Here is a 12500-nt window from a genome sequence, read left to right on the forward strand (position 1 = left end):
GTTTTATGGTGACCCAGTGGGAAGTTCTCACGTGGTGTGCCGTAGCTGCTTGCGTTTATAACACCTCGGTGTGGCCAGTTTTTCAGCCCATCTGTCTGAGGTGTTGCAAGGACTGCACGGGGTCCAAACAGAGAGACAAAGGGTGAAGATTGCATCCTGTGCAATACTCTCAAATCATGAATGAAAGTCACCTTTAATACAAAATCCACCTGGAAGAGATGTGCATCATAGCTAGCCATGTGAGCTATCTTTGAGCCAGACATAGACACATTTGGAATTACATTGGAAGTACTAATGGATGTTTGCTCCATCTTTTTCCTGAATAGTTGCCTTGTTGTGTAGGGGTTCATGACTATTAATGTCGATGTTTCCTTGCAGAACACCATTATGCTGTTGGTTTTGTGTTACGTGGTGAGCAGCAGTAACTAGGGTTAATGGCAATAATAATGTCAATCCTTCCTCAGAGTGAGAGTGAAAACAAATGTTACGAGATAGAACGTGTGATTAATTGTGTGCAAACAAATGCGACAACGTGTGATTTATTACCACAAATAACCAAGATTTATGTGTGGAATATAAAGCACGCATTGGTTGAGCTCGAAGGGCTCTAACAGTATTTCTGGCATTTCTTTGTATGTTTTCCTACATGTTGTTCTACATCTACAAGCAATATGTTGTTGCAATGCAAATGGCGTCACAAAAATGATAGACCTCTGGAGTTCGCTTATTAAAAAAAGCTGCCATCTTTGCCCATAAAAGGAGATCCGGGTCCATGTGTTTTTTCCTATGGGAAAATAACAGGGAATTTGAATAATTGCACCTGTCAAACTCCGAAGATCACAAAAAAACGCTCAAAGTCAGATGACAAACGTGTGTAGGGCAGAGCGTCTGTATTTCAGACTTCTTTGTCACTGTGAGAGTTTGACAAGCGCTTTTAACTTATCATAATGTTTTAAATTTACATTCATCCATCTTGAGTGCAGGGGTGTAACAACAGCAGAGATTGTCATGGTGGTTAGACACAACTGCGTTCACAACATCCACTCACTCATGCCTGTGAGCCACGGTGGTTTGGCAACGACTAAGGTAGCTTCTCTAGCAATGCAGCCCTGATTGATTAGCCTTTGACGTTATCAACTAGTGTCAGAATTGTTGAATCTTCCTCTGGTAGAATGTGCTAATAAATGTAAATATACAGTATATATACAGTTAGGAACAAAATTGTTCATACCCCTGGCATCAATTGATCAAATGTTCTCTTTACCAATATGTTTTGGTGTGTGGCTGAAAATGACACTGCCACTTGCCAAAAGGTTTTTAAGACAAATACATGTAAGATACATGGAATCAGAAGAATATATTGTTCTCTGCTAACAATTTCTTGCCATGTTTGGCTGTATGTTTAGAATCATTGTGGTGGTTTAATGGTCCAATGCTGCCTATTGGGGCAGGTCTCTCAGCAGACTACCTGATCTTTTCCTCCAGAATCTTAATCTAGGCCCTTGTTTTCTGTGTTACCATTTACTATGAGAAGGTCGCCAGGTCCCACTGGTTGAAAAACATGCCAAAAGAATAATTTTCTCAAACCCCCAACACTTGACATGGATATGGCGTTGTTGCAATTCAATGGGTTTTTTTAATGTTTTTTTTTTTTGTTTGTTTGTTTGTTTGTTTGTTTTCCAATCTCAGGCCATGTCCCTGAGTAAAAAATAAATCCGGTGAAAGCTAAATTATTTTCCAGGTGTGCCCTCCTAAAGGTTAAGCTATGTTTAGAGAAAAGTGATCCATGATCAACATCCATAATGACCAAGTGGTCCATTTTGGGATGGGGTGAACATTTCAGTCACCAGAACGCCACATCATACCCACAGTGGAGACTAGCTTTGGGAATGTATTCGTTTTGGGTGCTTTTCAGACAATGGGGCCTGGCAACATTGTTAACCCTTAAGAGTGTACTGTCACAACGGTGTGTTAGGAATGTTGGAAAATTAATATTCTAAAGAATATCTGGGTTCATAAATTATTATGTGTGTGTGTACAGTAATTTCCTGCATATAGGCCGCATTGTGTATGAGCCGCAGGACAGTGTTTTATGCAAGTTAAAAGAAATAAAACCATATTAACACCATATTAACTGTTCCTGTGCATTAACCTCATAGCTGAAGTATCAATGTATAAGCCGCGTCTAATAGTCGGGAAATTACGGTATATGAATGAATGTGAGCATTGTTTTAGAGGCTGTACGAGCAAATGTTGTTGTATGGTACTATTGACAATTAAAGTCTATGTTAGTGTCATCTAGTCAGCCGCTTTGACTGAATATTTATGAGCTGCCATTTGCAGTCTCTCAATCAGACAGGAAGTCAGCCAATCAGTCAGTAAATCAACCAATCAATTAATCTGCCAATCATTCAGTCAATCGACCATCACTTTGAGTCCACACTTTGAGTACTTCTGCCGTTGTATCCTTTCTGGGCTGTATGCTGAACTGCTGAAACGCTGATACCTTATGGAGCTCTCTCCTGCTCATCCTTTGGCATTCTTGCCTCTATGTCAGAAATCGATGCGTATTATATGATTTATGCCAACGGGCAGCGAGTGCTTCCTATGACACAGCTGAACACATCCTAAGGGTTGTAACTTGATGTCCTTAGATCAAGTTCCAAGACTAAAGACGCAGCACTTCCTCCCCATTCCCACCGGTTTTACCGCACTCAGTCGGGCCTTGGCCTCGACCAATCACATCCTGTCTCTGTGTTTGTTATTTGCTTCTTCCACTCCAGCCTTGGAAAAGCTCTTACAGTGACTGGTACACACTGGTAGGCATAGGCAAGGTCTCTCCTGAGCACTATTCTCTATGAGAATCTACTGTGGGTATGCCGGGCATCAATATGGGCATAGCCCATTACCAGCCTATTTCAGTGTGCACACCACCTAGTCTGGGAAGTCATCCACCAAGTTCGGGTTCTGTCTCTCCTCGTCTTGTCGGTCTATACTCGGTCTACTGGATATTGTTGTCCTCCCCATCTGGTCTTATAATAATATCACTTAGGGTTGGGTTAGGGTTAGGATAAGGCCTTGTGGATATTGACCTCCTATACAGTAGCTGTCATTCGCTTTTTCAGAGAGCGCTGTTGTTTCTCTTCTGGCCCCCTCCCCAGTTTTTAGATGACCCACAGCCTCTTTCCCAATGTATGATGAGACTGTTTTGATTTGGTACACTTCACCATATTTCTGACAATTAGTAATTACACGGTTAATCCAGGAGTTAACAATCAGAGATACACATATTTAATGTAAAACTAGTGATTCATAGCTAATACTAATTCATTATTTTGCAAACGAATTTACCAGCCGGCCTAGTGTAACGGCACAGGAGAATGCACTGGTCAAACAAGACTTGTCCCACAGACGTAACCTTTGAAACCACTTATAAAAACGTTTAGACATCCTTCCTAGCCTAGCCTGATGTCATCATACTCTGAGTCTGTGAGTCTGATACTGCTCCATTGGGACGTGATTATGGGATGTGTTTCAACCAACACAAGAGAGAAAATGCTCTGCACTCAATTGAACCTAACCAATCAGAGCAATTAAATAGCTTACCGTACATCCTGTAGGAAGAACTCACAAACCATCCCCCTTCTCCACAAATGCCTTGGCACTTTTTTATTATTATTATTTATTGCACTGTCAATATCTTCCACAACAGACGCAATAGCGAAATCTACATGTCTATCTTCTAGCAACAGCCTTTTTGTTGCAAACAAAATCTATCGAAGCGTGCTCAGGTGACGTGGTAGATGAGGCACTGTTGCTCAGCTGTCCATCGTCATACAAAGCCCGCCGAAAGAATATGATTGGTTCAAACTACTCTGGTCGGGGCATAGTTGCTTCTCAAAGTCCAGACGGCACTTCCGACTGATAAACCTCAAATTTTGTGGTCGGGGCTAAGTTCTGGCCTGCTTTCCAGGCTATTACTAGCTTGTTATGCAACAGCCATGTATACACCTTATTCCTTAACCCGGAAAGCTGGCCGGTTTTCAACTTCCGTTCATTCTGTTAACTTAGCTTTGTGCGTTTTCAGTTTGCTAACTAGAATATGCTTCTAACCCTATATGCTTGACAATTCTGCCCTCAGCATGGATACACTACATAATATATACTGTAACCGATATAGAGTAGAAAAGTTAAGTTTTATATGCGTTATGATATGTTAAGCACTGTCAACCGTCATGTTAAAATAGATACAACACAGCTTCGCCGGAAATAGAAAACCGTTTTCTGAATAGAGATCTCTAAGACATGTGACCAACTTCATCAAAACACAAAGAATTATGGGTATGTTTGGCTCGCCTGATGCCAGCCCATGTAAACTAGTGTTCTGGGTCTATGATCTGGCATGATAATAATGAAAACTTTTTGTCACCTCTGAAACACGGCGTGTAGGCCTACTATTATTTTTCCACAACTGCACTTCGTTGTTCCCGCACGTCAGTAAAACAACTTAAGTTTTGGGCCACCGATTTCCAAAATGTGTTGCGTTTTACATCACGTTCTCAATCTCTATACTGAGGTGTCATGGCGACGCCCATTGTTGGCTAAGGAATATCGTGGATCTATCATCTATTTATCCTCCCAATCACTCTATCCATGTATATACTGTCCATTATCTCGATCATCAAAGCATGTCAATGCCCCTCAGTATAGAATTTATCTGTCAGTTTTTGGCATATCTATAGATTCACGGGAGAGTGAGCAGATCAGATTGATACAGAAGAGAATGATATTCTCTTTCTCACTCTGTCATTCTTTATCATCTCTCTCTCTCTCTCTCTCTCTCTCTCTCTCTCTCTCCCTGTGTGTGCGTATGTGTTAGTGAGTGTGCATGACTGATTGATGCTCCCGCAAAGAGCTGTTTGGTAATGGTCTTGCAAGCCTCATTTCCCAGAGTGATTCAGATGTTTCACTCTGGGGAGATTCTCTCTCTCTCTCTCACTCTCTCTCTCTCTCACACACACACACACACACACACACACACACACACACACACGCACACACACACACACACATCATCTCCCTCTCTCTCTTTCCATCTCTGGGGACCTCAAACAAGTAGCACATTTCACCAATTAGCGAAAATTATCACTCATATGGTGCACATATGAGAAATTATGATTCACATTCTGACATTACCAGATTGTGTGACTCTTCACTCCATGATGCAAATGTGTTCATCAAAAAAAAAAAAAAAAAAAACCCTAAGGACATGACTTCCAGGACTTGTGTTCAAACCGACTCACTCTTGAAATCACCTGGGTCGCTTCCTTTCCTGTGATCTGGCCTCCAGCACACGACCCCAGTAAATGTGGTGCACCACACATACACACACACACACACACACACACACACACACACACACACACACAGTAGTCTTGTGACTCGTTGCTGCTCTTTTATGGCCCTGTGTGTGGATTTTGTCAGGTACTGATACTAATCTACCGCTCAACTGGTTTTGAATGCTAGCCACCACCACCAGCAGCACCACCACCTACTGTATATACACAGAGCCTGCAAGCAAAAGGATAGCTCATTGCAGGGCCTGTCATTTCATGTTCACTCTGACTGTCTGGCTCTCAGAGTAATCCTCTGCTTGCTCTTCACTTCCTTTCGCCATTCCTCTCCCTCTCTTTCTCTCCCCCTCTCACTCTCTCTCTCTCTCTCTATCTTGCTGTGGCTGTTGTATACTTTGAGTTAGAGAGAGAGAGAGAGAGAGAGAAAGGCAGGGCATAGAGAGAGACAGAAACAGAAACAGTGAGGGAGAGAGAGAGAGAAAGAGAAAGAGAGAGAGCATTGATTTCTGTTATGCACAGAGCCTGGCACAGGCCATGTGACTCACTCTATGCATGGCCCTTTGAACTCTTCAGCAGAACTCTGTGGTGGGAGTTGTTGCTATTCTGCTGGTTAGGGTTGGGCCCTCTCGCATGACAAAAGCGAACCACCACAATGTTCTGCGTCACCTTCTGTGCTGCCAGTCAGTGGAAAGGGCAGACCTTTTTTTTTGCTCTCCCCCTTTCTATTTTCACTTACATTCTGAAGTGTGTTTACGTGTGAGTATGCAGAAGTGTATCTGTGCGGTTCAAGTAGAGCTATTGATATCAAGTTCATTTTTGGACTTCTGTCTCTCTCTCTCTCTCTCTCTCCCTCTCTCTCTCTCTCTCCCTCTCTCTCTCTCTCCCTCTCCCTCTCTCTTTCTCTCTGCCTTTACCCCCCTCTTCTCTCTGTCTCTGTCCTCTCCCTCCCTGTCTCTCTCTCTTAGGTTAACGGAGAGATTATCGGGCGCCGCTGTGAGCGCCCCGGTGGATCCGACACATCTCCCTGCATGCCTCTGGCAGTCGCCCTGAGCCAACTCTGCCTCCAGCGTCCGCCTGCACCTCAGCCTCTTCTTCACCATCCTCGTCCTCGTCCTCGTCCTCGCCAGAGCCGGAGCCTGACCTTCACACTCGTACCCTTTCTGTGATCTCCCCGCCCGCCCCACCCCCACCCCCACCCAGGCGGCGCGTCGTCTGTCCTCCTCGGCCGCCTCATCGTCTCCTCTTCGCGCGTCTGTGTCGCTTCAGATGACCCGTCCCGTCGTCCGGCTCGGCAGGCAGGGAGCCGAGATGTGGCCAGCCCTGCGCAGCAGCCCCTCAGCGCACCTCCACGAGGGATAAACGCCGTCGCCGACAACACACACGCACACGCGCACACACACACACCAGTAACACACAGATACACATAGACACACACGCACCCTTAGACTAGACACACCCACTCACACTGTACATACATACACGTTGACACACACTCACATACATTATACCCATACTGTGACCCCCATACCCCCATACTAACTCATAAACACACACACATACACTCACACACCCACCCACTAAACACATACACACCTCACAGATGTACGCTCACATATCCAACTTATAGATACAAACACTCATACGCAAGAACAGACACACACACACACACACACACACACACACACACACACACGTGCACACATGCAGTGTGAAATGGGGGACTGCAGCTGGGTGTGTCTGAGTCCGGCAGAGTTCGCTCAACTGCAGCAGTACAGTGAGTGTGAGTATCCAACAGTCCGACGTCCATTTCTGCACAGGAAATGCATTCTGCCAATGTGATTACCTTCTCTAAATGGGCAGTTCCAGCATTATGGACCCCGCCATTACCATCATAGTCAGAGGCAAATTAAAATATGAAAATGGCTATTTCCCCAGATGATAGCTGAAATGTGAAACAGCATCGCTGGGTGGAAATTGTAATAGAAACGCTTCCATTTGTTATTATAGGGTATAGATGGTCATATAACCGCACATGTTCATTCACAGTAGTTTGTCTTGTAATGTGAGGCTGTTAGTCCTTCTTATTCATTTGAGCCACAGCAAAAATCACAGACCTCAGAAAATATAGCTGATGAAGTTCTGAAATATGATATGATATGCTAATGGTTTGATGAGTTAAGAGCTTTATAAGAAAGACGGTAATTTTTAATGGTCCTGTAGTCCCGGAATGAATGTTTCATTACATCTGAAAGCTCTTTTTTTAGAGACTCAGTCCTTAGTACGGTACCTACGATGCTTGCTCCCACCGAGCCTGTGTTTGTCCTTCCTGGAGCCCCTTTAGCATGGAACATTCTGACGTTGTCATGTCAAGATCTCTAAGGCAACAGCTCACACAGCTTTTATTGTCCTTTCCTTTATTGCTGGGTTGAGAGTTGACTTATTACGAGATGTTCATGCTAATTGGTGGAGTACATCACATCCGTAATGAGAGTTGGAGCGAGCCGAGATTGAGGAGGCAAATAAAAGAGGTTTGATTACATTCTTCCGATGGGAGGGATGATGTCCAGGCTGATTTACACAGACTCATCCTCCCGATCAGAACTCCCAGCCTTGTTTTCCGGGGGCGTATTTCACCCAGGAACTAAATGTGCCTTTAAATCTTTAAATGTGCCTTGCCAACTGTCAGATGCTATCTTTTTAAAGGTATCCTTTAAATCACTGCCTGTGGGGTTAGTCTTCTCCTCTTTTGGAAAAGTAAGTTCTGCATTGAGACTCCCATGACTAAGTGCTTAGCGTTGAGTTTTTTTTTTTTTTTGGGGGTGTGGATGAGAACAGTTGGTGGGATGTTTCTCAGTAAAGACAGCTCAGAGCAGTGTGTCACCACCACAAGTCTTGCTGAGGTATATGTGTTATATTCAGCTTCCAGCCTCCACTTCACCGGAATTGACAGACTCAGTTCCGACTTTTTTAGAGAAATGTCGCAAATTATAGTGGGCGTGCGCGTGCTATGCTGAGGATTTTCACCCATGGGGCAAGATCTTTGAGCTGTAAAAGTGTAGAGATAGAGACAGTAAAGACAGAGGTGTAGCAGGACCCACAGTAGGGTGTTTTGATTTATTTATGTTCATCTTTTCCCACCCTAAGTGTGTGGCGCTAATGACGCATGATGTTCAGGCCGATGGTGTTGTTAGCGGTCAAGTTGTGCACTCATTGTTATGTGCATCTGTGGTAGAGGAGACACATGGTTGATACAGGATATTATGTATGTGTGTGTTTGGGTGTGTGTGTGTGTGTGTGTGTGTGTGTGTGTGTGTGTGTGTGTGTGTGTGTGTGTGTGTGTACTTGTGTTTGCACTTGTGTGTGTGCTTGTGGACATGTGTGTGCGTGCATGAATGTGTGTGTGTCTGTCCGTATTCTCTCTTAGGCAGAGCAGGCGCTAAAGGGCTTGTTTATTTTGTCTCTGTGGTGTTAATGATCAAACTCTTCTGTCATCTGTTCTCAACAAGCCACTATCACACACACTATTCTACATGTGACACCAAACCCACACTCCATCTCACTCGCACAGCCTCTCATACGAAGCTTAGTTGCAATGCAGCGTGACATCTAATGCATGAATGTGCTTAGGCAGTTCTTTAGTTTTCCACCACTGTTGACCTTCTTTGTATTTTATGGGTTTGTGCATATGGTGTGCGTGCGTGTGTGTGTGTGTGTGTGTGTGTGTGTGTGTGTGTGTGTGTGTGTGTGTGTGTGTGTGTGTGTGTGTGTGTGTGTGTGTGTGTGTGTGTGTGTGTTTGAGTGTGTGAGTGTGTGTGTGTGTGTGTGTGTGTGTGGGAGAGAGAGAGTGTGTGAATCTAAGTGCACGTGTACTATACACACCATGTGCTCAACTATCTGCCCCCCCCCCACACACACACACACACACACACACACTTTTCATCTAGCTTAGAGCAGCATGTCATGCCGAGAATTAAAAACCCAGCACAAAACACAAATTAGGTTGTTACCTAGCCTGTTCCGTTTTTTTCTTTTTCTTTTTTTAATGTTGTTTGTTTTGTTATCTGAGAGGTGTTTGCTGGCGCAATATTTGTGTAAATTGTAGTATTTGTTTGTTTTTTGATGATCCTGTGGTGATTCAGCCAGCTGCTGTGGCCGCCACCGCCGCTGCTGCTGATGCTGCTGTTGCTGTTGATGCTGCTGATGCCCTTTTCAGCAGTAGCTGGGCAGATGAGTAATCACAATGTGACCCAGGGACAACCCCAGGTGCTGCGGGCCGTCAGCATTCAGGGGCAGTGATATGATAGCCGTGATGACTCACAATTTGTCTCATAATACACAGAGGTGGAGAGACAAAGAGAGAGACAGATGCAGAGACAGAGGAAGAGGAGAGAGAGAGAGACAGAGCGAGAGAGAGAGAGAGAGAGAGAGAGAGAGAAATAGGGAAGGAGGAGGGAATGGGAGAGGGTCAAAGTAATTTCTGCCCAAGCCACTGCATATATGACAGGGTGATATTTCTTCTCGACTGCTGTCTGCAGTTTAATTGCCCGGCTTTCTTTATTAGCACAATTCATTTAGCCCGGCCCAGCTCTCCTCTAGTCATGACACACTAAGCAGGAGGAAGTTGGCGAGAGTGAGGCAACACAATGCAATCTGTGTTGGTAATTGAATGTTTGACTGTGCCAATATTTGGTCTGCGAAATTGGCTTATTTATTGATTTACATATGCATATAAGATGGAGGGTTTACACTGTATTGAGCGTTATGCAACATGTTAACGTGCGGGTTCGGTAAAGCACGCAACATGACAAAAAGACATTGCTGTGTCGGGGGGAGTCATGTTGAGGTACACTGTTTATCTGTTAGCAGTCTCCAGGTACATTCTATTTTGGTAGAATAAAGAGCTCATCTCTTAGAAATATATTTCACATATACAGTACAAGTTACATCCTACCCCAGAATTCCTTTCTTTTGCTCAAATATCCACTGGGAGGTTGAATATCAGTTGAGCTGGATGTGGAATTTAAGTATTACTAAATATTACCCTTATCAGTATTGATCATTTCTCAAATTGTTTCACCAGAGGCTGTTGAGACTTATCCAGCTGGCTAACTCTGGCAAATGTACAGAAATGTTGATTAGTGTGTTGTTTCTACAAAGGAAATGAGCGAGAAATGAAATGAAATGAAATGAAAGCTGCATTCCTTTTTCCTGTGTTCATCTTTCCTTTCATTTCTTTGTTCTCCCTCTCTCTCTCTCTCTCTCTCTCTCTCTCTCTCTCTCTCTCTCTCTTTCTCTCTTGTCACCGCAGACTCCACCAAGAAGCTGAAGGATGTCCTGGAGGAGTTCCACGGCAACGGTGTCCTCTCCAAGTACAACCCGGAGCAGGTATGTCACCCGCAGAGCAGATTACTACCCCTGTGAGAGTTAATGGCCTTGTCCCGGTGCCCAGCGACCGTCGCGGTGCCCCCGGGCCACCAAGGTCCCCAGCCAGGGGCAGACGTCGCATAGCTCACCTTCACGTCCACTAAGTTCCCTTTCGCCTGCGGTCAGCTGCTGAGGAATGGGTCAGCGGCGATGCCAGTTTGCATCCGCACATGGCAACGTGCCGTGGCAGAGTCGTTCTGTGCCAGGCAGCGCTCCTCATCGCTGCACTTACGACGCACCGGTGTGTAGTTCTTTTTAGTGTTTTTTTCACACGCTATCCCATTAAACGGCGGATCGTCATCCATCGTCTGTGCCTTCTCGGTGGCCTTCCTCTCAGGATAACGAACGGCCCCATTTGTCGGCTGGCCGGTCAGTGGCGCCTCGCGAGAGACACTCGGGGCGAATCGATGCGGGCGCGGGGCGCCTCAGCCGTTGGGGTCAGAGGAGACCAGTGCGTGTCCAGGCGCCAGCGAGCGAGCGGGCCCCAGCCAGGCCGTGTCCCCTGCATCGGACGCGGAAAAAAAGGTAGAATGGAGGGGGGAAGACGACTCATCAATCTGAACACGGCTACCCACACCGCACCAGGCCCGGGCCCAGTGAGCAGAGGGCAACGAGCTATCAGCACGACCTCCCTCTGCCGGCCCGCGTCGTGACAGCGCCCGTATTTCTCCCTGACGGATGAGCCCGAGCCGGGCTGTAAATAGCAGGTGTGAAGGAGTGCACCATGATGGGCATGAAGCTGGAGGTTTTTGGGGTGTAGGAGAAGTGTCCGTTCAGCCAAGGGGGGGTGATTTATGAGACAAAGACGGAGATAAATCTCATTTGTTTCCCTCTCCTTTGAAGTGGTGGTGGATCCTTCTGCTCACATGTTTTGAAGAAAAGGCCCTGTTGGTAACTTTTTTTTTTTTAGTTGGTGTGTACTTTTGAAGAGAGGTTTTCGGGTGATGCGGGGTGATTATGGTTATGGATGTTGCCTTACTCATGTTCTGCGAAGAAGGGAGTTCCTCTAACCACTTCCTGTAGACAAGAAACCATGCTTAGAGCATACTGGCTCAAATGTGCACGTACTATGAATACAACACACACACACACACACACACACACACACACAAACACAAACATCTGTCTACACACATGTACACGCAGACACATTTTCTTGAGTAGAACACAGGCAGTTCTACATAAAGTTTAGCCCCAGTGTGTCTCCTTATTATTCTTCACACAACACCAAAGGACATCAGCACTCAGTCACCACATGCCTCTGTAGCACTTCAGCTCATGTCTTAAGGCCACGTTTGGACAGAATCCAGAGACACGCCACAGCAGAACGTAACCAAACACCTTGCCTTGCGCTGAACCTGTAGCTTTTTTTTTTAATACATAGTTTTTTAAAAACATTTTTATTATTTTAACGTCTTTCTCTCTTACGTATTGTCAGCAGAGCGTTTCAGAGCGAGCGATGCCCAAAAAAGGCAAGAGAAAACAAATGGGGGGAAATGTGAACAAAGCCCCAAAACAGTAATGGTCAGAGTCAAGCCACAATGGAGACCGGAGACAGAAAGAGTGAACGAGTTTGGATGGCTAATTTTAGAAGTCAGCAATCCGCAAAGTTGTTTTGGAGAAGCTTACTCAAACATGTAATCTTTGTCTTGAAATATGCATCGGCTCTATTCATTCAGTATCCACATTATGTGAATAAAGGAACACAAATCAAAATTTACT

The 12500-nt window shown here is 45.1% G+C and overlaps 1 protein-coding gene across 1 annotated transcript in view; it reads left to right on the forward strand.

Annotated features, from left to right (window-relative positions):
• LOC134078416 (diacylglycerol kinase beta) overlaps positions 1–12500 on the forward strand; it is a gene marked incomplete in the record, with an annotated part of 92319 nt that overhangs the window by 12974 nt on the left and 66845 nt on the right. The window contains 2 exon segments of the mRNA XM_062534353.1: positions 6320–7134; positions 10663–10739. Coding sequence (XP_062390337.1) covers positions 7056–7134; positions 10663–10739 — 156 coding nt within the window.

This window comes from Sardina pilchardus, chromosome 4, assembly GCF_963854185.1.
Source record: "Sardina pilchardus chromosome 4, fSarPil1.1, whole genome shotgun sequence".
In the NCBI taxonomy this organism is placed as follows: domain Eukaryota; kingdom Metazoa; phylum Chordata; class Actinopteri; order Clupeiformes; family Clupeidae; genus Sardina; species Sardina pilchardus.